A 24,615-nucleotide genomic window follows, 5' to 3' on the forward strand; every position below is an offset into this window, starting at 1 on the left:
ATGGACAGGCATGTGTGAGTGACGGTGAGTACCACTGTCAGCTGAGCCTCTGGGGCGAGCCAGATCCTAGCACCCCAAGCTTGAGCCTTGACCTTTCCTGATGCTCTGGTCGTCTCCATACTTCCTCCTGGGGCCAGCTTTGGCTCTGTTCTGGGGCCTGAACTCTCAGCCCTGGAGCCTGCCTGGCAGGAGGCTCCCTCGCTGTCCTGTCGGCCCTCCACTTCACTGGGGCATGGCCCTCTCTTGCCTTCCAGGGGCCTGGAGAAGGATGGCAGCCTCGGCGAGGGCCTCACGCTGAAGAAGCAGAGTGGCATGCACCTGACTGTGCCCGATGCCCATGATGCAGACTCCGGTAAGAATGTGCCCCGTGGGCAGCTGTCCACGGGGACCCACAGCTCACTTTCCCAGCCTGAGCATGAACGGGGAGAGTGACACCTTCCCACTGCTCCTTGTCGGCTGCTGCCCAAGGGCCTTGTGCTAAGGGGCTGCCCTGCAGAATCTTTCAGGGTCCTTATGGCTCTGGACGAGATGGCTGCTAGCCGGAGTAGGCAAGGGAGGAACTGGCCCACCTCCTGGGTGGAGGTGAAGAGAGAGAGGATACTGAAGTTGAATGTCAGCGTAGAGCATAGAAACCGAAACCACTTCCTCTGAGGCTACACCTTCAGATCAAGGTCAGCCATCACAACATCCCTAGTAGATGGAGTCAAGTGGGAAGGAATGAGCTGAGCTTAAATGTATAACTCTAAGCCCAAAGCTGACTTTTAACCGAAGACCTGATTAAAGCAGAACACCTTCCTCAAAGACACAAGAAGAATTAGTCACAGGAACGAAAGTGTGAGAAAGGCGTATTTAGTGGCCTTGCTCATTTTTCCCACTCTTGTGGACGTGAACCAAGTGGCGCCTTCATCGAGAAGCCACGGCGTTGATTTCTGGCACCAAGACCAGCACCTGGCTTGAGAGGTGCGTCTGAGGCGTGCAGGTGGCCCGCGGGGCTGCTGGCTCCCAGGAGGGCATAGCGCCCTTGCACGGATGGGGAGGAACCACGAACAAATGTTAGGGTTCCGTGTGCATTCGTCTTATTAACGGAAATCGTCCATGGTTTGCCCTGAGGTCTCCTGAGTTTATTGGAACCTATATTGCCTCTGAGAGAAAGTGCTCACACTTCACCTGCGTGTGAATTGTAAATGTCGATAGGTCATGTATCACACACAGGGACCCATGTCACAGAACTGCCACAGGGAGCGGTTCTCCAGGGGCCACAGGGTCTGACCTGAGCTGCCACCTAAGGATCCTTCACAGCATAACCTCAAATGGGACCTTGTTGTGTAAGAAGCAATAACACACATTTGGGAAAACAGAAAGCAAAAGTACCAAAAGGAAGAAAAGAAAAATCACCCATAATTTCACCACCTAGCCCTTAACACGTGGCCTTTCAGGCTTTTTCTGTGCACATCTTCCTTTCTTAGAAGAACGTTGTCATACCTTTTTTCAGCCTGCATCTTCCGCCTCACTGTAGACTTTGCACATCTTTTTGCATCGATGTCCGTGTGTGTGTGCACTGTTATGTGAGTGGCTGCAGAGCCTTGTGTGATTACACCCTCACTTGTTTTTAATCAGTCCCTGTTGTTGGCCATTCAAGTTACTTCAGTCAATGTCAAAGTAACAGGCAGAAGAACCAGCATGTCTGATGTTTATGATTGTGTTCCTCGTGACAGACTCCTAGAAGTGCGCTCACCACCTGATCGCCCCCTTCAAGCTCCTCTCTAGCCACGGGTGAGGGGACCAGGTGGGCCCTTCCTGGTGGCTCTGCGAGCTGTTTGGCAGCCGCCCTGCCCTGATTTGGTGTGCCCTGTCCCTCCCCGTGGGGCTGTGCAACCCCTGCTCTTGAGGCCTATAGTGTGCGGCACTCAGATCTGCTGCTCAGCCCCTCCACTCTCGCTCTGCAGGCTCTCGGCGGGCATCGTCCATCGCAGCCTCCCGGCTAGAAGAGGCCATGTCGGAGCTGACCATGCCCAGCTCTGTTTTGAAGCAGGGCCCCATGCAGCTGTGGACCACGCTGGAACAGATCTGGCTCCAGGCCGGTGAGTGTCCCTGGCCCCAGTGACACCCACTCATGTCCCAACAGGCCCCCAGGCTCTCAGAGCTGTGTCCTGTCCTAGAGAAGAGAGTATGGGGTGCTGGGGGTCCCTGACAAGGCTCACATGGTCTTCACTCCTCACAGAAAAGCCCGGCAATCAGGAACCTGGAGCTCTAGTTCCAGCTGCTGTTTCTTTGCTTGGCCCAGGAAAAGTCACTTAATCTGCCTGGTCGCGGGTTTTCACTCGGCCAAATAGGGACAGTGCCTGTCTGCGTACCCAGGAGAGAGCCTCTGGCAGCAAAGACAAACGTGAGAGGATGTGAGGAAAGGCCACACAGATGAATAGTCTTAGTCTCAACAACTCCATCTTGCCCACCTTCTCCTGAGTAAAACTAGTTAGGGCCCAAGCCCCGAGAGCTCACGGAATAGCAGGGAAGAGGTGGGGAATGGCGGCGCCCAGGAAAGGGAGGTCTGGTGGTAGGGCCCATTGAAGGCAGCGGGCTGGTAGCACTAGGGTTGCCGTTTAGGACACAATCCCTCTTGATGGCAAATCGGCACTATTGCCTCTGTGGAGTTTGAGGGTCAGTTAGTGTTGGGGATGAAGGTGGCTTCAAAGTCACAAAGAGCTGGGTTCTAATGCCAGCTCTGTCTTGCCTGTCCTGGTCTAAAATGAGCTGATGTGGGCAGAGCAGACAGCACAGTGTGGGGCACATAGTAGGTGCTCAGTGAATGGTATTTGACTTCTGTCTGGTCCACGATGGGTGTGGGGGACACAGAGGCAGCAACAGAGGTAGTCACCAACAGTGACTGCCCTCGATGCTGGACGAAGGAATGCCAAGGATCAACTCGCTGGAGCGATGGAAAGTTTAGCCAGATGATGGTGGGGGAGGTGGGTTAGGGTGAAAAGAGAGAGTCAAGGCCGGAGAGGCGCCTGAGATGAAATGGCAGCAGCCGCAGCACAGAGAAGACGGTGACAGAGTAGGTGGAATCCTGAAACTGCCCAAGGCCGGCATGCCTCCTTGTCTGAGATCTGTCCCAGCAAAGCTCCTCAGCTTTTTTCCCATTACCTTCCTATCTGCCCCGCTTCTGCCAAGGAGCTGGAGCAGAAAGCTCCTGAGGGCAGATGGAGAAGAGACCCAGAGTAGACAGTCAGTTCCTGGGACATGTGGGGTTTGCAAGGTAGTGTTAGAATGTGCTTAACTGAGAATCCAAGGTTTCCTGCTGCATGGGGCCCACATACGGACACGTTAGTATACAGGAACCCCCACTCTCCCCGCCGCAGGTTCTGAGTCTGGAGAACTAAAATTGGACCAGGATCCACAGGAAGGCTAGGCAGGGAAGCATTTTAATAATACAGATATTGCCCCAGTTTCTATATCAGGGTCCCTCAGGATGCCAGGGATGGGTCCGGGCTATGCTCCATGGTCAGCTTCTTGCGTTTGAAGCAGGAAAAAGGATGTTGAAAATGCAGAGGACTAACAGACATGGTCTCCTCTTAGGCAAATACTGCTCTGTTTCCTTCTAGGATATGAAACCATAATGGCTCTGAAGGGTATGCTTGGGCTTCATCCACTTCAGGGAATGTAGTGGCATAGCGACACATTCCAGAGTTGTGTGTGGCCTCCTCTGGGGCTCCCAGGGCCTTTTGTTTTAATGACGCGTCTTGTTTACAATATCAGCACGTGAAAAAGTTCTTGTGTCTTACCGGCCTGCTTGCATTTCGCAGATATGCTACTTTATGTTAGGGGTGCCAGCATGTTCTGATAAGTCCGAGGAAGGTTAAAATTGTTCCTGAAGCTGGTTCCTGAAGACGAGGGAGTATTGGCACAAACACATGCCCTTCAGTCATTCACGCATTAGCCTTTCTTTCCTAGACATCGTCCTGGACGTTCGGTCCACAGAGAACTCTGGGAACAACGTCTGGGCACTCTGAATGTGGTGCCAGGTGAGGGCCGGGCAGTGTGGCATTAGGAGACAGGTTAGGGTATATGCGACCGATCCAGAATAACAGTGGCTTCTACAAGCTGGTGGAAGCTTCGTCCTCTCACCTGGCTTGACAGCTCTGCTCTCCTGGTCCAGGGACCCCGGTTCCTTCCATTTTGTTCGTTCTGCTCTCCCCTTGTTGCTTTTTTTTTTTTTTTAAATATTTTACGTATTTATTTTTAGAGAGAGGGGAAGGGAGGGAGAAAGAGAGGGAGACAAACATCGATGTGCAGGAGAAACACCAATCGGTTGCCTCTCACTTGCCCTCAACCAGGAACCTGGCCCACAACCCCACGTGCCCTGACTGGGGATCGAACCAGCAACGTTTTGGCTCACAGCCCAGTGCTCAATCCAATGAGCCAGACCAGCCAGGGCTCCTCTTGTCACTCTTATCCCAGTGATCCAACATGGCTCTCCACCACATTCACTTTCCAAGGCATAACTTGGAAGAGTGGGAGAAGGGGACACCCCCTCCCTTAAGGACAGATCCTAAAGTTTACACACATCACTTCGCCTTACCACCCATTGGTCAGAACTTAGTCACATGACCGCACACCTAGCTGCAAAGGACTGTGGGAAATGTCATTATTCTGGGTGTCCATGTGCCCATTAAAAATCAGGTCATCTTATCATTCTAGTAGGGGGCATAGACTAGTGGGCAGCGGCCACAACCAGAAAGGGAAATGAAAGTGTGTCCTAGGTCTTCCATTCTGAGCATGGGAGAATTCTGGAGTGATCTGCATCCCATGAACCCTCTCCTCTCCCCTGGCCACCGTCATCTCCAGCAAGCATGCGCTGAGCGCCTGTTGAATGAAGGGCGGCCGGGAGCAAATCACCAAGGCAATATAACTTCTCCCTAACTCCCGCCCTTCCCCACACCAGACCCAGGCTAAGAGTACTGACATCAGCACCCCCACCCACCCACCTAAGGATGCCACCAGCTGCAGCAATTTTGCAAGAAGGGGAAAATATCCCCCTTTATCATTTTGGAATGAGCTAATCGCCCTGGTTTGGTGCAAGATAAACTGCATGGCTCTCTGTTCTGGCAGTAAGTTCCATCATTAACCCCTCTCTTAGGCTGGGAAGTGTTGTGTGCTTCCTCTCCTAGTTCTCGTCCTCCCATCCCCTATCCAAGGGTCCTTCCATTTTCAGTCTAACTTAAGAAGCTTCACCGAGGGTTTCCACTTGAGAGATGAATTTCAGAAATGTTGCCTCTTTGGCGGCAGGTATGTGTGAGAATGGGCGAGGCATGGGCCCACAGATGCTTCAGGGTCCTGAGTGTTTACACGTGCTTCCAGGACAGCAAGATAGCCCACCTCCCTCTCTCACTATCGCTCACACCTCAGGAACCGAGTGTGCTGGAGAGGGGCAGATGGATGGAGGGAGAGGTCCCTTGCCCGGAATTCCAGGGACTCACAGGTGGCCAAGGGCTTTCCCTGGGTTGGGGGAAGTTGGCCCAGGTCTTAGCTCCCAAACGGCAAGTTCACACTGCCTGGGAACTGGCGCCCTGGCTCTGAAGGTGGCCCTGGCACCACCCCAGTTGGCAGCTGGGCAGCCTGGAGAACTGCAGTGGGGCAGTCAGGGCTGTGTCCAAAGGTCATATTTGTTATAAAATTATAGTCGAGGAGGATGCTGTCTTACCCTTGGCCCTGAGTTGCCTTGTTCCTCCTCATCCCTTTCCTTATCTTCACTGTGTCCTCTTTTCCCAGCTCCCTACCACACCCCATTCCCTCTTGCCTTCTGTACCTTCTTTCTAAGGCCTCTCCTCCCTTGCTCTGGCATTTTTCTTCTTCCCTCCTTTCTGCCTGTCATTCACAGCTTGCGGGGTCCTGAGTTAGTGAGAAGAGGCTCCCGGGACAGGAAGTGAGGGGCCAGGCCCGAGCAGTCTTGATTCCCTTGTGGCAGAGGCAAATTGTGTCCCTCTCTGGGCCTAGGGGTGGAGGGTGCCAGACCAACCCCCAATTCCCTTAGATCCCTAATTCTCCCAGCCTTCTCCCTTCTGCCCCGCCCCCCACTCCCCCCATCCCCATCTTTCATTCCTCCCTGGTCCACCTCCACCCCTCCTCCTTTATTCTTAGTGTCAATATGTCCTGAGGGCCTGTTCCACAGGGGGGCTGCTTATTTCCTATAGGGGGCAGTTTTGGTGACACCCCTGGAACCCAGGGCTAGCTAAGGTGGATTCTTTTTAGGGCCCAATGTTTACTTCTCTCCTGCCTTGGTGGCTCTGCCCTTTGAGCTGATGGAGGGTCTATTTCCCCTGAGAAAGCCTCTAAAAGGCCTTAGGTGTGGCCCTGGACCCTCTGCCCCCAGCTCCTCAGCTCAGGACAGGCAGAGGGTGAGGCCTGCCCTGCAAAGAGTCTGTGCAAGTAGCCCTCGAAGAGTGAGTCTGTCCCCCAACCTTAGGGGGTGAGGCCTCAGCATTGGCCAGAATGGCAGGAAGACTGGAACCAGCTCTGGTGCAGGGTGCCTTAGAAAAAATAATGAAAGGACGGTCACAAAGCTCCAGGGAACAGATGTTTTCCATTTGGAGTCTGCCGAGAGAAAGCGAAGAGGGGGCGGGTGGAGAGAGATGGAGGGAGGAGGAAGAAGAGCTGAGACAGGCGAGACAGGAGGTCTAGAACAGGCTGGGAGGGGGATTGGAGAAGTGAGAAAACCAGAGTAGGGAGAGGGAGTAAGGAACTGAGACAGGGTTGGGGAGGGCCCTCTGACACCAAGGGGACAGCGAGGACCCAGTTGCCTGGGGTGATGACCACGACTCTGAGAATCCGAGGAAAACCTGGTAACACTGAGTGCTCATCCACTGCCAGCCAGGGGAGGCCAGGAGGGGCGTGGGCACCTTGGGGCCCTGGCAGCCAGGGCCTGGTGGTAGCGAACCAAGGCAGTGGGCAGGCACTGTGCCATGTGGCTATTTGGTAAAACAACTGCCTAGGGACACTGAGTCTGGAACGAAGAGGTGCACTGCAGCCCCCAGACCTAGGAGCCTGACCGCAGGTCAGAGGCCCTGCCCTGGAGGCTGGGCCTGCCAGGAGCTGTCTGCAAGGCCATACCAGCAGCCCGTAGGAGACTCTGTTCTGTGTCATCTGGTTTCCTGCCTAACTGGTAATGAAGTCCACTGGAGCAAAGCAGCCCTACCTATTTTTCAGGGTGTGTTTTCTGGTGTATGGCCAGCCCGACAAGGCCCAGGGCCCCAAAGAAGGAGGGAGGTGGGGATCCTGTCATCGAAATCCCTTGATGTCAGGGCACTGTGAGGAATCCCCAAGGGAGGGACCAGGGGCAGCCTCCAGAGATGAAGCTCAGAAGACAGGGCAGCAAGTTGTAAACAGCTTAATGAGCTGTGCCAAGCCCAGGTGGGCAGGTGGACCAGGCCTGGGGCGGGCCCGCTGGCACAAGGTCTCGGGCAGTGGAGAGCCCGGCCTCTGAGTTGAGCTGCTGGCGAGGGAGAAAGCCACCATGGGAGCTGATGCAGAAAGGCCTCCCCACCCCCAGCACTCACACCACATACTTCCTTCTACTTCTCCCCTCTTCTCTGCAGCCCTGGGGACTTCTGCCAAAGTGGAGCTCAGCCCTCCCGGTTAGCCCAGTCTCCCTTCTCTCTGCCAGTCCAAGTCCCCCTGCGCCTTCAGGCCTTAACTCAAATGCTGCCTCCCTCAGGCAGACTTCCCTGACCACACCAGCACTGCTGACCTGACCCCTTCTGAGTGACAAGAGCACTCAGAGTTGGCACTTATCACTCCACTGCTCTGGGTCACTCCAGTAGTTTGGTGGCTTCACTCTTTGTCCTCGTGGGAGGGCCAGGCATACCATCAGTGCTCAATAGTTGCACATTGGACACGTAGTTATGAAGGCAGCCTGCTCAGAGTGCCAGGTAGTGGCCCAAGAAGGGAATACAACAGCAGAGCAGAGAGCCAACACAGAGAGAGCCAAACCCCTGACCCCTGGGCCAGCCCTCCCTGCAAGGCCCCAGGCTCAAAGCCTGCCCTTCCTGGCCTCACCTCCCTGTGTTTTCTGTCTTGGGAATCTCCAGTTCAGGCTGGCTCAGGGAACAAGGGCCAGCATTTCTCTTTCTGGCCTTATCATGGGAGCCTGGCTCCTCTGTGTTTAATTAATTCTCTGATTCTCCCAAACTCATCTCCACTAGTGAAGAAAAGTACCCTTGCTCAAAGAGCCGTCTGTAGTGTTTTAGGATGTGGCAAGCTATTTGATTATGCAATGAGCCTTAGGCAGCATTCAGGCCAAGTGCTCCAAGTGCTGTGTGCTACCGTTAAAGCCTTAGACCTCCTTCCTGCTTCTTGCCAGAGCAGGAAGATGGGATGCCTGAGCCTGGGTTTCCCACCTCTTTCTGGGAGCTTCCTTTGGGATGTCTCTTATCCAGCCCACCCCAGGCCTAATCTGAACTCATGTAACCTCAGCTCTCAGCCTTTGTAAGGAACAGCTCTTGGCAAAGTCACAAGCTGGGCTCTGCTTGCCCTTCTGTGCTCCCATCTGTGCACCAGCACCAGCCTAGGTGGGGCAGCTGAGCCCTGGGCTGCCGTAAGAGGGCCGAGTGGCCCTCGAGGCCAAGCTGCAACCCCAAAGAGCTGCACTGCTAAAAGCACCTGCTGTGGGTGTGTGCGCACAGGAGGGTTTGAAATGCATTTATGTGGGCTGGCCCGGCACTGGAGAAACTGCCCCCTTTTCCACTGATCTGGGGAAGAAGGCAAACCGGTTGTGGGGCGGATTGCACGTGTGTCCTCTGTTCCTCTCGGAGTGGCACAAAGTCCTCTGGAGGTAGGCTGGGAGCTGCTGGGGGACCCAGCCCTGCCCTGCCCCTTTTCACTGAGGGGTGGGGGTGAGGTCCTCCCTCCCTCAGCCTGGTTTGTTAGCATCGGGCTCTTGCAAGCACCCGCCTCCCTCCCAGACTTGTGAGAATTAAATGAGAGAAGATGCTTCTCACAGTTGGGCCTTGGCCCACAGTCAGCTCTCAGTGGGTGCAGGCTGTTTGGGAGCTGTTACTAACACTCCTTGGTGGGGCCCGGCTCTGCCCCTTCACAGGTGCTCCCGGGCCTCTCTCCTCCCCCACCCACCCCCATCCTTGGCAGGATCGCCAGGCTCTCCCTCGGGCTCTGTGCACACTGCGAGCCTCCTTCCTCAGAGACTGAGAGCTGGAGGAGCGCCACCACATCTGCCTCCCTCCCCCAGCCCAGGCACAAAATAATAAACAAGTGACGTGAGAGGACACTGGAAAAAAGTCACTGTCGCCTGAGAAAACGCTGAGCTCCAGGAGATACCACTTGTGCCCCTACTGCAGGCCTCTGAAGTCCAATGGCCAACGCCATCTTACCTAACCTAATGTACGCTTTCTGTGGCCTCAGGCGACTTCCCTACCCTCTCTGCGCCTCAGTTTCCTCCTCCCTGAAGTGTGGCAATAAGAGTGCGTGCTCTATAGGCCTTTGTGAGCGTTGGCCGAGAGTCCTGTGGGGCATGTGGCACAGCGAGCACCCAGAGCCATCACCTGGTGTTAGCCCCGCACCCCAGAGTGGGCCACCCAGTGCTGTGACTGGTGGGGGTGGTTTCCATCACCTGCGACTGGTTCTGGGGCATGGGGGGGCTGCTGCCTCCGACTTTGCCGCCACTCTCACCTCCCACTGTCCTTCTGGTTTCACAGCTGAACTGTTCATGGAGCAGCAGCACCTGAAGGAAGCAGGTTTCTGCATCCAGGAGGCAGCAAGCCTCTTCCCCACCTCGCACTCGGTCCTCTACATGCGGGGCCGGCTGGCTGAGATGAAGGGCAGCCTGGAGGAGGCCAAGCAGCTGTACAAGGAGGCGCTCACAGTGAACCCCGACGGCGTGCGCATCATGCACAGCCTGGTGAGTCAGCCTCGCGCCCCCACAAAAGGCCTCAGGGCCCTCGCCACCCTCACTCCCTCCGTGCGTGCAGGTGCCTTTCTGCCACCGTTCCCTGGTGATCTGGTGTCTGGAGGTGGCTTCCTCTCTGCTCTGTCGGGAACGACAGCACTCCTTCCTGCAGAGGCAGGCCACTTCCTGCAATCAGAGCCTGCCTGAGGATGAAAGAATCTGCGAGGACGGGTTGATATTCTTTGTGACTTGTTGCTATTAGTTTCTATATGGCAGTCTAGCCTTAGAGGGCTTCCACTGTTACGCATCAAATCCTCACCCTGGAGACTCTAGATACCGGAATGTTCTTTGTGAGGGTTTTTAGGCGCCCCCTCCCGCCCCCCAATCATTGGGCTGCCTTCCCCATTTCAGAGGAGCTCTGGGGCAGGATGCCAGGGGATGCCCCAGGGTGGGCTGTCATTTTGGCTCTGACTTGAGCACACATTGGAAATGGCCCCTGGGGCCCCAAACCTCAGGACATGGAGCTCAGGACTTGGGTGCCCAAGGCTCAGTGACCTTCCTATGGGAAGGTTCGGAGACCGGGAGCAGAATGCTGGTGCTCTTGTCCGGGCCTGGCCATTCTCTTTCCGGGTGACCATGGGCAGGTCACCCCCCTCTCTGCACCTCATTTTTACTTGTCTGTGCAATGGGCCACCCCGACAGCTGGCACAGTAGGCCCTCAGTGTAAATTCTTTCCCTCCTTCCATAGCTGCCTTCAGGGAGTGGGCATGAGGATCAGTACGTTGCTCTGGAAGTGCGTGGGCCTGCGTACACCCGGTGATTTTCGAAGCATAGTTTAGGAGCCCACAGTCAGTGACACAGTCCTCCCCTGTCAGAGTCCAGGTTCCACTTCCTGTCTCCTCTGAGAGATCCTTGAGAACAGCCATGAGAGGGTCACTCACATCGGACCACTAACACAGATGGGTCAGGAGAAGGACTCCAGATGGCCACAGGGTCATCGCCGCCCACAGGGGTCTGATTGTCCATGAGCAGAAGCTACCGGGAGTGAGATTGCAGCCCAGTGTCGGGAACATGGTGTGATAACTCTTAGAAAAGTCCAAGCACAAACTCAGATATCATCATCTGTGAGGATGTTGCCAACAGAAACATCACATAGGGGTAGGAGCTGGACCAGGGCATCTTTATAATGAAGTCTTTCCAACCCCGAGAGACCTTGAAAACAGATTAGGACAGAGATTCCCAGCTCAGCTATCATTCCCACTGCCCGATTTCTCCAGGGCTTTCCAGCATAGGTGCACACGAATGCCCGTGCCAGCTGAACAAAGCCTGCATGGGGACGTCACACCCTGGCCCCGGTTCCCCTCCATGTGGCTCTATGTTGCCTCCCAGCCTGCTCAGCAAATGTGTGTTTTTTGCAAGGCACATCCTTCCTCCCACAATTCAGACATTAGCTCCTCTGATAAATGCCTCCCCAGAGGTCACGTCCAGAAACTTGATTAGGACAGTGGGAGGGAGGATGTGGCTATGTCTTTAGGCCGGCAGCCAGGCAGTGATGTTGGCCTTCCACTGCGCTCGCGGGTATGAGCCTGCCATTCAGTTCCTAAAACCCAACGAAATCCAATAACAAGTACAATTTTGAAGTAACAGAGTACCATTTTTCATTTATGCTTATTATTGTTTGTAGCTATTTCCCTGAAATTGAAGCAGTTTCCAAGGGTGAGTTTCCATGGTAACTGAAGAGCTGTCCAGAGTGGCTCCCTGCAGATGTTTCTGAAATGGTCCCTTTTCTCTTCCTGGGGCGCCTTCCCGATGTGATGAAATTGGAGGGAGTCGGAGGCAGGCCAGCCCACTGTGAAAGTTCTAAGCAACCAGAGGGGCCGTTGGCTCCCGTGTGGGCAGCCCATCTCCTTTCCACGCACGCTGTTCCTGCCAGCATCCTACACATATGCATACAGAATAGCAAATTTCAAGCCTGGGGAAGATTCACTAAGCACTCTTTTCCCAGAGACACACAAACGCTCTGGCATGTTGATCTCCACCTCCCCCAATCTAAGTGTGTTCCCTGGACTGACCTCAGACTCAGGACATCTGTGACCTAACCCTGGCTCTGGCCCTAATTCACTTGGGTGACTTAGGAAAAGACACACTTAACTTCAACCCTCCTGATGTCTCCCTTTGTAAATAAATAATAATCTTCATCATTCCTAGACCTATGTTCTAATCAAATGAGGTGACGCATGTGAAAGTACTCCTGAAAGCCTGCAGCGCACTATCTGAGAAAGCAGAGCGCTGCAGGTACGCCACCACTCTCTAGTCCCTCGCCCATGACAGGCATTACTAATTGATCCCAGCACTTTTCCCCATTGAGCACAGATGTCACACTGGGGTCTTTATCACCACAGTACAACATGAAGGGATCCACTACTCATCGGTTAAGTCAGCCTGACATTTATGTAAGGGAGTCACTGTAAAAATAGTCAGTAGAGAGCGAGAACAACCTATCTGTTATCTCAGCCTTTGTGAACGCTGGGGGTGGGTGCACCCTGGAGAATTATCCAGAGAAAGGAACATGGAGGGGAACTGGTGTTCCCCACTGTGGAGTCATTGATAAGACAGATTCTCAGGGAGGACATCCTGGCCTTACCATGCCACTGTGGCTTTGTGAGGACCCTGGCCTCTCGTAGGTGCTAAGGACCCCTGAGAGCACAGCCACCCATAGCTGGGGCTGGAGGAGCTCTGGTTCCCCCATGAGCCCTCAGAGGTTGGGATTGAGTCCCATTCCCTGCGGTCTGGAAAGAGAAGGGTGAGGAGACTCTGTGAGCCGTGTGGCAGCCAGGTTTGGCCCTGCAGTCCCTGAGGCAGGATCATCACACACCAGGAAGCCAGCCACCAGGCCTCTCCCTGTGGCTGTGTACGGGCAACAGGCCAGCAGGGGACAGGCTGGAGAAAGCTTCTGGGAGTAGAAGGTTGTCGTCTTCAGGAGCCAGTGTTCGGGCATTTCTAAGAATTTGGACTTTGGCCCAGAAGCAGATTCTCTCCTCTCCCCACTCTGGTGCCCTGCTGCCCTGCATGGGACCTCTCCATGGTTCTGGCTCCACTCTGGGCTCAGCTCAGGTTTTTCCACCCAGATCAGGCAGAAAAGAGACACCACCTTGGCAGTGCTCTACCAGGGAAGAGTCTCCACTGTGCCACAGCAGTGTCCCAGAGGCATCTGTGTCCTTGAGTCCTGGTCCTGCAGCTGCCACCTCTGCCGGGCTCGAGGAGAGTACCCAAGTACAGACGGAGAAAGGTGTGCTCTCTGCAGATGGAAACTCCCAGTGACATCCAGCAGCAGGTCCTGGCGGTCTCTGCCAGCTCAGTCCTGGCCTCCCTGCCCAGTAGCCAGACACCGCACTCACTCAGCCTGGGTGTTCAGAAGTTGATTTCCTGGCAGAAGAATCTAGTTAGGAAGGGGAAGCCTGAACTTCACCTGCCTGGCCCTGAGGAAGCATGAGAAAGAAGGCAGGGTCCTTCCCCAGATCAGCAGAGAAGTGGGCCCTGGCTGGCACTGCTTTTCAGAGAGGGTTTCATGGCCTCAACCGGAGGAGGATCCTCAGACAACCTGCTTCCATCTCTCTGAGCCTGTCTCTGTGTTGTCCTCTCAGGAGCCCATCTGCACACCAAGGGAGCAGGGATGGCTAGGGATAGCAAGGAGCCTAAGTGTGGCTGAGTGACTGGCCAAGTCACTCAGAGTCCTCCCAAGGGGAAGTTCCTTTAGGTCACCTGACCTTAATGGTAGGAGGGTCACTATCCCTGGCTTCAGGCCAACTCACTTTCCCTGCCCTCTGCTTGGCTGAGCCGGGAGCATGGATGCTTTGATGCAGCCTGACTCACCACAGAGAAAGCATCAGCTGTGAGTGGGCAGGTGTGGTTGCATTCCTGCCACCTGTATTTCTGGAGGGTAGGTGGGGTTTCCTGCTCCCCGCTAGCCCCTGTCCCTGGTCATGCTTTCTTGGGACAGAGTTCCAGGCTCCTGTTGCCCCATCTCCCCAGAACCCTTTCTCCTCAGTCACCTCAGCAGCAGGGAGAGACTGCCCTGTATGAGCTTTAGCTCCTGTGATGTAATTCCCGGAGATGTCATTTCTGAAGCAATCCTAGCCACGTGACCTGGCCTCTTCTCTCTCCAGACACCCCCGCAAAGATGGAACAGTGTTTCGCCATCCATTGCCCTCTGATGAGAGTGTGGCCATGAATTATTCCCCTGCATTTGTTCCCTCTTGCTCCCTGCATGAGGCTGATGTCTTGCTCTTGACATGGGCTGTGGGCTCAAGGCATGGCCACCCTCCGAGGGCCCCAGAGCCTCTTGCCCCACCTCTCCCCAGACTGGAGTGTGCTGCAGCGTATCTCAAGTCTCCAGAGCTCCCCACTAGATCCCTGGCCTTCCCCAAGGTAGGATCTGAGTCAGGGAGGACCAGGGTCCTGCTGTGCCTAGCCCCTGCATGTGACCGAAGTTCTGGGTTGGGTCTTTGGCAGGGGCTCCAGGATCCAACAAGAAGTCTCTGCTCTCTAAGGCCAAGGAGGTGATGGACTGTGGCTACACAGAACTGCCCCCATCACTCTCACCTGGTGGGCACTTTCCCCAGTCCTGGAGGGCAGGGTCGCACAGTAGAGGTGATACATCTGACACAGCCAGCCAGCCAGGCCTCAAGTTATGGGGCACAGAGATTACTTCCCTTTGCTGGCTCAGGCTTTATCCAATGAGGAAAATAATTCAGGCTCTTGTGAGCTCCAGGGAGAGTTTTAGGCTCAGGTGAGGTGAGACCTGTGAAAAGGTAGGTTAACAGCAGGCATTTTTCTCTCCATTTGTATGGAAGACTTGGTGGCAGGTAGCCTGCGCCCATCCTTGACCAGGCTGTGGGGTGAAGGTCATTGGTCTAAACTTCCTTGTGCTGCTGGATGGCCCCTGGTGCCAAGAAAGTGCTACAAAGGCAGGGAGGGGGTGCTGGGCAGGGACCAGGGGCCCCAGAGCTGCCTCTGGGGCCAGTTGGCTGGCACAGTTTTTAAGCCCCACCGTCAGAGCCAACTGTGCCCGGAGGCCGGAGCACAGCCCTGAGTCTGACTGACCTGGACTTGAGGCCCACTTCCGCTGCACTTGCTGTTTAACCACATCTCAGAACCTCCGTGTCCCCATCTGTAAAATAGGAACCACGGTGCCTAGCGCATGGGGCTCCAGTTAGAATGAGGTTGAATAAGTCCCTGCAGGTTAATGGCCCAGTAGCTTGGGTCACTTGTATCTTTTGCTTTAGAAGTGTGGCTCCCAGGCCAGGTCAGATGCTCTTGGTTTGCAGAGGAAAACAGAAGCCCAGAGCCAAGCCCCAGAGAGTCATTGTACCAAAGCTGCTCAGCCCTTAGTGAGCCCATCAGGTGACTCTGGCCAACATACAGATGTGCAGGACATCGCCCGACTGCCCCGTGGCTGGGACAAGAGCATACACAGCACAAGGCCCAGCTGACCTGAGCTGAGAGTGAGGGGGCGTGGGTGTGAGCTGAGGGACAAGGGAAATTTGAGACCTGGTCTTGCTGTCTCCTGCGTTGGGTGAGCCACGTCAGCTAAGGGGCATGCCGGGGCCCTGCGGCTGAGGGAGAGGAGGGGCAAGGGACGCGGGGCTCTGGGGGCATCCTGCTCAGCCCTGCATGCCGGCCCGTTGTCATGAGCTAGGTGCCCAGCCTCGGCTGTGTCCTGACTCGAAGGAGGAAAGGCGTCCTGAGCAGCGGAGAAGTGAACCTGCGCACCCAGCCTCTGGACGAGGCTGCAGTACACAGAACAGCGGGGCTCCTGGCTCCTGGGGCCCATCTGAGCTAAGCCTCCCTCCTTGTCGGCTTCCAGAGCTGTGGCAGGTGTTTTAGAGGGCCTGGCAGCCTGAGGGGGTGGGAGGACCCTGAAGTCTTTCACTCTGCTGTGTGTGGAGAGAACCTGAGCTCTTGCAGGCACAGCCCCTCATCAGTGGACTCTGTCCCATCAGCTGCAGCAGATGGGGAATATTGCTTCTTTTTGACAGAACAGTTTGAGTACGAAAGCCTTGTTGGTCCTTTGGCCTCCTGGTGCGGTGGTTTTATTGTGAGTTCTGTATTCCTCGTCCCTCTGCAGCACTGCCTGAGGTCTGGAGTCCCTGAAGGGAAAGTGGAGGAGGAAGGGAATGAGAGAGTTCTAGGGCCTGGTTGGGTGGGGAGGTGGGAGATGCACGGGTGCATTCCCCCAGCCCAGGCCTCACTGGCGTCGAGAGACCCCTGCCCACCCTGCCTTACCCCTGGCCTCGCGTAGCCCCCAGCCCAGGCTCAGGGACTTTCCAGAAGATGAGGGCGGTTCCACTGGCTCCGGACTTTGGAAAGCCTTAGGCTGGTGCGTGGGCTCCTGGAGTCCGTGCCAGCCCTGACAAGGAAGTGGAAAGGAAACTTTCTGTCCGCCTGTCATAGATTCAAATCAGAATGCTAGCGAGGCACTGTTGGTTTAACTCAGCCCCAGAGTCAATGGTCCGAAAGACTCACTCTGGAGGATACAGCTGAGTTCAGCCCCTTCCGCCTTGTCCACCAGGCCAGTGCCCCCCACACACCCTGCCAAACATGTCATCACCAGCCCCCATGGCTCCGTCTCCTGGTCCCAGAGTGGGGCCTCTGCAACAGGCCACCTTCTCACTGCCCATCACAGGGTCTTCTTTTCTAAAACCCGAAGTCCAGCAGCCTTGCTACAGCCTCCTGACTTAGCCCTGAGGGCTTGGCCATGTCCAGGTGGGGCCCCAACTAGGCTGGGCTCCAGGTGAGTCTGAGGGCTCCCTCAGCAGGGCCCTCTTCCTATGAGATCCAGGAGGAGCTCTGGTTAGGGGTGGGGGGCCATCAGCCAGGCATGGGGTGGGATCCACAAGGATTTGTGCCCCTTCTCCCAACAGGGAAGTAGGACCCGTCCGTGGCTTTGGGGTGGCCCCAGCTCCCAGATGGAGGTGGTGGTGTGTGGGCTGCGTTCTCAGCCTGAAGAGCCGCCTCATTCCCAGGCTGGTTGGACAGGTTGAGGCTGACACACCTGGGAGAATCCAGCATGCAGAAATGTGGGCCTCCCTCGCTGGGCGTATCAGCACCCCAGGATGGGTGATAGGAGGGAGCCTTCCTGTGGAGCAGCCTCAGAGGTGGCCCCACCAGGGGCTCCTCCCTGCAGCCCCAAGGTCCACAAGCAGGAGGCTCCAGCAGCCTCCAGCTGATTCCCGGCTTCCCAGCTGGAAAGGCTATGACAGAATCCCAGGAATGTGCCTTAAGCTCAGAAAGAAAATTCCCAAAATAACTTCTATAAATACTTGAGGGGAGGGGTGGGGAGGGAGCTCTGAGCTTGGCCGGCAGCTGGTCTAGCACTGGGGACTATTTCCCAGAGCAGGCCTCCACCAAAAAGAAGGAGAAGGCAGGCGGGGACCTTCCTGCTGCCCCTCCCCGCTGGGGGCCAGTGTCAGGCACTGAACTAATGGGATGAGATGCTGTGCAGTGGCAGCTCTGAAAAATAAGGCAGGATCCTCTTTCTTCTGCATCCCCGCCCCAGGCTACAGCCCCTGACCGCACCCTGGACCTCCACAGAGAACCTGGGCTCCTAACAGAGAGGGTCCCCCTCAGAGGGCCCCCCGGGCTGCCTGTCCGCTGGTGCTAAGCTGGTCGCTAGGCACCCACAGGTGCCTCTGGTATACCTGGCTTTGAGCCCAGGACCTTCCCAGCAGCTGTGAGCTCTGTTGAGCTGCTATCGTGTGGGTCATGGTCAGGCAGGCAGGAGCCAGGGACCCGTCCCTCTCAGCCCGGGCAGGAGGACAGGGGTCGAATCTGACAGCCCACAGTAATGGAGCACAATGTCGAGATGGAGATGTGGGAGAGGGGTCCTGCCATCCGTGGGGAAGGCTTACTGGGGAGCGGGGCCCAGGTAGATGAGATGTGGCCAGATGTTTCCTCCTCCCTGTGATCCAAGAAGGGAGGGAGAGAGGAATGGTGGAAGTCGGGAACTTCTGGGACTTCCCCACAGCCCTGCCCCTCTCTGCGCAGCTGCCACTGACCCTGGCCCCTCTTATGGGGCAGTGCTCCGCTGCCCTGAGCAACTTGTACCTCACTTTCTGATCCCTGTGCCGGGGCAGCACAGCTATGACCTCTCCCGGGTGAAGGTCACCAGCAGGTCTGGCTGCTCTGGGTTCTGGATGGCCCCTGCCTGGGGCAGGGGGGAGTCCACAGGGACAGTTGAATAGAGACCCGTGGGGGCTGGGGAGCCAGGGAGTGGCAGCAGGCCCTTGGCAGTGGGGGCTGGGACAGAGCAGGTGAGACCTGCAGTCTCCCTGGGACGGGCCCTGTCCGGTTGTCAAGCAGCAAACACTCCGAGTTGCTACCAAACACGAACGGGCTGGTGTCTCGGGCAGGTGGCCGAAGATCCTGTTACAGGCCCCAGGCCTCTGGGCCCCAGCCTGACCCCAGCCCGGTGTCTCCTTTCAGGCTCTAAGGTCAGCACCCCAGGGTGGTGGGGACGTGAACCAACCCCAGCCTAGCCCACAGTCCCCGCCGACAGAGAGTCCTGCCCTCTAGAAAACTCAGCTGTCCCACCCCTTCACCCCCTCCCGGGACCTCTGGTCATCCTGGGGACACTTCCATTTGCTCTCTGCCCACCATGTACCCCTGCTACATGATTTCAAATTGGTCAGTAGCTTATGAGGGAGGACCCTTCTGTTCCCCAGCTTGCAGATGAGGAAACTGTGGCTCAGAGACAACGGGCCGCTTGCCTGGGGTCACTGCACTAGTCAGCGGCAGAGCGGGGGTTCTTCTGGTTGTGGAGCCCTGGGCTTGTCCTCCGCACAGAGCACACAGAGGCACCCGCTACAGACCCTCCACACTGAGAACAGCACACGAGCACCCGCGTGCACTCCCTGGTCAGCCTGCAGGCACATCTGGCCACTTCCCAAACACCCACACGCTTCTTGAGAATCGGGGGTTTTCAAACTCATTTTTAGATGGAGCCGTCTTTTCAAACAAAATCTCATGTGGAAGCTCAATATAGCAGTCTTAGTGTGTAAAAGCCACTGTGTAAAAGCCCCTGCGGCCCCGCCCCCTCTCTGGGAGGCTCTGCTGGCTGGCCCTTCCCCATCTGTCCTCTGTCGCTCCCTCATGGGCAGCACTTACAGGGCTCAAACCTTCCATTTTTGGTGCTTAATTTTGGTGTCTGGCAGCCTGTCGTCTCGCCTTCCTTCCCTCCTCCCTGTGGGCCCTGTTCCATCGTGCGCTGCTCAGGGTCCAGCTCCCAGGCCCTGTGGGCAGAACTTCTTGGCCTGGAGCCCTGTTGGCTAGACTGGGCACAGCCCCCTGGTCCTAGGCAGCCCTGAGTCAGCACCGCTCCCATCTGGCCAGAGCCAGAGCTGGGGGCCTGCCTGAGGCTCCACCCAGCCGCAGCTCTCTGTCCTCCCCTGTCCTCTGCCTCATCCTCATGGTTCCCTGGGAATAGCTTCACCCTGGGCTGAAGAGACATCTCCTTTTTCCTTTCCTGCCCCCTGGCCCCAGTACTGCCATCCAGCACCTCCAGAGAGGGGGAGGCTTTTCCTAGGGCTTCCTGAGCGCCAGCCTTCCCTCTTGCCTAATTGGTCATGTTCCAGGCTCTTTATGAAATCAGGCATGTGCATCTTCCTCAGTAGGTCTCCATAGCAACGGAGGGCCTAACTCTGGGGAGCATGTTGAGGATGAAAATGTTCCAGCTAAAAATGTACATGGCCGTCAGTGGGCGGGCACCCAGGAGGGGGCTCCCGGCACATAGAAGGCAGCTCCCCACCCCTACCCTGGCCCCCGCCTATCCAGGAAGTCAGTGTTCACGCTTTACCTCATATCTTTGTGCTTTACCCCAAACTGTAGGATAAGAGGAGGCCCCCCAGTGCTGCCATCCCATGCTACCTTCGAGGGCTGGGACACAGATCAGTGAGACTGGATGGTGCAAAGCAGCCTTTCTGGGAACAAAGGCTGAAAGGAGACATCAGCCCCTTCCCCTGCTCACCCAGTGTGTGTGAAAGTAGACAGAGAGGGGCAGGGTGCCAGTTGAACTTCCCAACCCTTTTTTGTAACAATTCCCGTCACTTCCTATATCTCTGGCAGCGGGGTTGTTGGAGCCAAAAATGTAAGGCCAAGCTCGTGACCACCCTTCCCAAAGCCCTCCGTTCACACAGCCTCCATCCCCGGTCCCCAGTCATCTGACTGTCCTGTGACCCTCACTTGCCAGGCCAGGCCAGGGTGAGCATTAGGTCCTAGGACCCAAACATCCCTAGGAAGACCTGAGATGCAGGCAAAGAAGCTAGCCCCACCCACCCACAAGTTCAAGGTTCTCTCCAAGGTGATAGAAGCTGGAGCCTACAGCGTACAGCCCTCAGTCCCACCCACGTCCCCAGGAGAAGGGCAGCGCAGGGTGCAGCAGCAAGCCCACGGGTAACAGACCCATCACAGACTCACACAGGCTAAAAGCTCTTCGAGTATTTTACATAAGCAGACTTGTGTAAACTTCATAATAGCCCTCGAGGTGGCTACTATGGTCTTTCCCATTTATAGGTCAGGAAGCCGAGGGCCAGAGAGTGGTGGCTTGCCCAGGATCCCCCAGCTGGTAATGGGGAGACTCAAAGCAGGGCTGCTGACTTGAAAGCCCATCCCTTGGGGCCAGGCGGGACACAGCTCCCACAATGTGTGATTTGGGAGGCTGACCTGGAAGCAGGTCTCGGGTGGGACAGGTAAGATTTGCATTAATCAAGGGCACAGTCACTTGACCAAAAATCCAAGCAAGACACCGTGTCTGGGGCCCTCTCCAGCTGGTGACTGGTGGCCAAGCTGCTTCCCACTCCTTGCCCCGGTGGCCAGGGTGACCCTACCCCAGGACAGCCTCACTAACCCCCCACCCTATGCTTGCTCCCAGGGTATGATGCTGAATCGGCTGGACCACAAGTGCCTGGCCCAGAAGGTGCTGCGGGACGCTGTGGAGAGGCAGAGCACCTGCCACGAGGCATGGCAGGGCCTGGGCGAGGTGCTGCAGGCCCAGGGCCAGAGTGAGGCCGCTGTGGAATGCTTCCTCACCGCCCTTGAATTGGAAGCCAGCAGCCCAGTGCTGCCCTTCTCCATCATCCCCAGAGAGCTCTAACACTGCCCTGCAGCAGCAGGAGGAAGGGGGCTGCCTGGTGGGCAGAGCAGGCCGACAGCAGGGAATGTGGGTTCAGGGAGGTACAGGACCTCAGGGAAATACATCTCTAGGGAACGCTTCTGCAAGCTGCAGCCCTAGTTCTCCTCGCCTCCCCCACGCCACCCCTGCATTCCCTCCAGGGCCCACTGAGTCTGGGAGAGAGGCTCATCTGGAGCTGGGTGGACCAGATTTGCATCAAAAGCAAATTCCTTGCTCCCTGGGACTCAGACATTGTGGCATTTACGAGCAAGGAAGTAGCTGGGAGGCCACATCAATGTGAGGCCCCTGCCCAGAATATCTGTGCATCATCGAAATGTACAGTAAGGTCTGTGTGACTTGGTCACTTCCCCATCTAGAAACCCCTGTATGTACCTGCCACCGTTCCTCAGCATCCCTGACCCTGATTTCCAGCTTTGCACAAGCTTTGGTCTCGAACCTCAGCCCTCTGCATCTAGCACCAGCGATGAACCCTGAAGCTGCCCTCAGGCCAGGCCAAGAGGGGTTCCTGTGTTCTTCCTTGGCTCCTCGGGAGACAGTCTGCTTGAACCCTAAGTGTCATAGAGTCATGGTGACCGGACCTGCTCCCTGGAGCCCTGCAGCCGTGCCTTCCCCCCACCCGTGCCTCTGTGCCTTGGGGGAGCCCCACGTCCTGGTCCCACGCCACTGTCTCAGGACAAGGTTTTGGATCACTCTCAGGTCTTGCCCAGAGTGGTCATGGCTTGAAGAACCACTGGCAAGTGGGAAGGAGATGGATTCCTCTCCCAGACTTTGAGTTAGTGGGTAATGCCTGGCATTGCCCTTTGCCCGGTGAGGCCATTTGGAACTCACTGTGTACCCTCTGCTGCCAAGCGCCTTTGAGGCCTCTGGTGTCTGGCCAGGGACACTGAGCACCGGCCCTAACCTACCTTCCATTTCTGCCCACCTCCTTCCTGGAAATGCCCCAGCTAAAGCAGCCTCCTCAGACCCTGGGCCATAGCCCTAGGATGGGCCTCAGGGTGTAAGCGTGGCTGCTGCAGCCAGCCCTTTCTAACACATTACACCAACCCATTGCTCCTCAAAGCCTTACCCTTCGGGGCCATGAGTACAGTGCAGACCGCTCTAGGGGTTATAACGTGGAGATGGGGAGTCTCCAGGACTGTCCCAGATTCATCTCACCACCCACAGTCCACTTCAGCTCAGGCTTTGCCGGTTAACCCATGCCCCTCCCTGGCCATTTGGCTCTCCCTGCCTGGCACCTAACTAGTTGAGCTGGCCTCTGTATACTTGACACCTTTGTCAGCAGGGGTCCTGGGTGCTGGTGGTGGGGGTCTTCCCTGCTGCTCCCCTAGCCTGCTGCATGATGCTCTGGGAATTCCCCAAGGAATTGCCCCACCCCACCCCCACCACCACCACAGGCCAATTAGGGGAATCCCTTTCTTACCTGCTCTTGGGTTTTAGTTTTAAAGCTCCATCAGGTACCTCTCTCATTTCAAGGTGTGTGGAAAGGTGGAGCGGGGACTGCCCAGGTTTGTCATAGCCCAGGCTGTCTGTGGGAAACCCCCCTCCTCACCACACTGGCTCAGCACTGCACCCCCAGGTGCTTCCCAGGGAAAGCCCAGAAAGCCCACGCCTCCTGGCCTCCCTCCAGGTGAGCAACACTGCAGAGAACACCGCATCCTTCACCTCTTGTTTGGAGGATCTCAATATGTGTATGTGTGTGTATGTATATGTACAGGGTCCAGCAGGAGTAATGCCTTCTTGAGTGTGGTTGGTAGGGTAATATTATATGGGTGTAATAATTTATAGTTTTAATTTGAACATTTCACCTAAAATGTCATATGGTGTGCTTGAGTGTGATATGTTACAGAATTACATGCTTATGACTTTGTAATAAAAGATTTTTTAATAAAAAAAAGGGGGCGTTATTTGTGCCAGGCTCTGTATATGATAGAGCTCTATTTTTATTCTGGAATTCTGTTACAGGACAAAGAATTAAGACAAAGCAGAAGCCATTGATTTGCCTTGGGGGGCCCAAAGATGTTGGTGGTCAGTTTTTGGTAAGGAAAGGCACCAAGTGCACCCTCGGAGGAGGCCTCAGCGGTCTAGGCCAAGTTGCTGACAGCAGATTGAGTAAAGAGACCCCTGAAGGAGAAGCAGGTTTGTCTGAAGCAGTGTGTTCATTCAGCGCACAGGTGGCTCCAGAACCGGCCTTGAGCGGACCCTGGAGAGGCCAGGGTATTACAGAAGGGGTGGGGCCCACGGAGTCCAGGGCCTGGGCCTCACAGGTCCGGGTTGGGGAGTTGGAGGAGCTAGCAGGGAGGGAGGGCCCCGATGAAGGGATTGTGGTTTTAGCCAGGTGAGAGTAGATGAGCACGGGGGCAGAGGTAGGGGGTTTGGGAGGGCTTCAAGGTCAGGCTGGAGCCTGGAGATGGGTGGGAGGAAGGAGGGGGGGTCTAGGCATGCCCACCTAGTATAGGTCTCGTTTTGGACTGCTACCTGTCCCTTAGGTGGCCCTGAGCCCCCTGCTGCCTCCAGGGCCCAACTGGAGAGTTGGCCAGACTTGCCACCTGAACAGAGAGACTGTTCCCAGAGATCTGCCAGTGGCACCCCTCCAGTGCCCGGGGGAGAAGCCCCCAGGAGGGGCATGTGGTGAGGATCCAGGCCACATCCAGATTGGCCACCTGCGCTGAGAGGGACATACCAATGCACACCTGATATATGTTACACTACATGCCAACATACTACATACAAAATGTGCACTAAAATTTTGAAGGATGACACAAGTTTATATAGGAGCTCTATTTTCTTCGTGTACTCCCAAGGATCATCTGGTGTACCCCAAGGCCGCACCCACCCACTTTGAAGACAGCCGCTCTTGAGGCTTTCCCTAGAACTTGGGGCTGGCCTAGACTGAGCTTCCTGCTCCCTGGCCTCGCTGCGGCCTGGCCTCCCCGACCCTCAGCTCTGTTCTCATTGTGGTTTTGCTGTCCTAGGGGAGCAGGTCTTTCGTGGAGCCTTTAGGTGCCCAGCTCCTCTTTTGCTGCGATGCTTTCTTTGAAGGAAACACATGCACAGTCTTCAGTGATGTAACAATTAGTGTAGATTACTTTTCACACACCCTCACCCCCAGCTCATTGTCCCCTGGGATGAGAATTAAAAGCCATAGGTGATGTTTCATTATCTGCCAGCCTGGGGAGTTTTAGAAGGCTCATCCTTCAAGGAAGAGAATGGAGGCTGGAAGGAGTAGGGAAGGGAGGGGAACCCTTCCTGTTCAATACAAGGGCTGTGCCGCGCTGACCGCAAGTTGGTCAGAGGTTGAAAAGTCAGGCAGGGGTGGAGACATTTCCTGACCCCTAGGTCTTCACGCCCCTTGTTCACACATAAACTCCCTGGAGAAGGAGAGCCTGGAACAAGCTTGTGTCACACTGCCACCCCCTTGGACCTCCAGCCCACCCACTGCTCTCCAGGACACAGCCCTTCAGTATTAATAGCATTTCTCTGCAGGCACAAACATGAATGGAATTTCAGCCTCCACCACCCAGACTCCTCTCTG

General features: G+C 56.0%; 1 protein-coding gene across 1 annotated transcript in view; it reads left to right on the plus strand.

Moving 5' to 3' along the window:
* TTC7A (tetratricopeptide repeat domain 7A) overlaps nucleotides 1-23,009 on the plus strand; it is a 113,646-nt gene extending 90,637 nt beyond the window's left edge. Inside the window, exons 17-20 of the mRNA XM_024552841.4 lie at nucleotides 255-352; nucleotides 1,947-2,081; nucleotides 9,705-9,907; nucleotides 20,823-23,009. Of these exons, the coding sequence (XP_024408609.2) occupies nucleotides 255-352; nucleotides 1,947-2,081; nucleotides 9,705-9,907; nucleotides 20,823-21,044 (658 nt within the window). The 3' untranslated portion in view covers nucleotides 21,045-23,009. The remainder of the gene's footprint in view (nucleotides 1-254; nucleotides 353-1,946; nucleotides 2,082-9,704; nucleotides 9,908-20,822) is intronic.
* The last annotated feature ends 1,606 nt before the right edge of the window (nucleotides 23,010-24,615 follow it).

The sequence above is a fragment of the Desmodus rotundus genome, chromosome 5 (assembly GCF_022682495.2).
Source record: "Desmodus rotundus isolate HL8 chromosome 5, HLdesRot8A.1, whole genome shotgun sequence".
In the NCBI taxonomy this organism is placed as follows: Eukaryota; Metazoa; Chordata; class Mammalia; order Chiroptera; family Phyllostomidae; genus Desmodus; species Desmodus rotundus.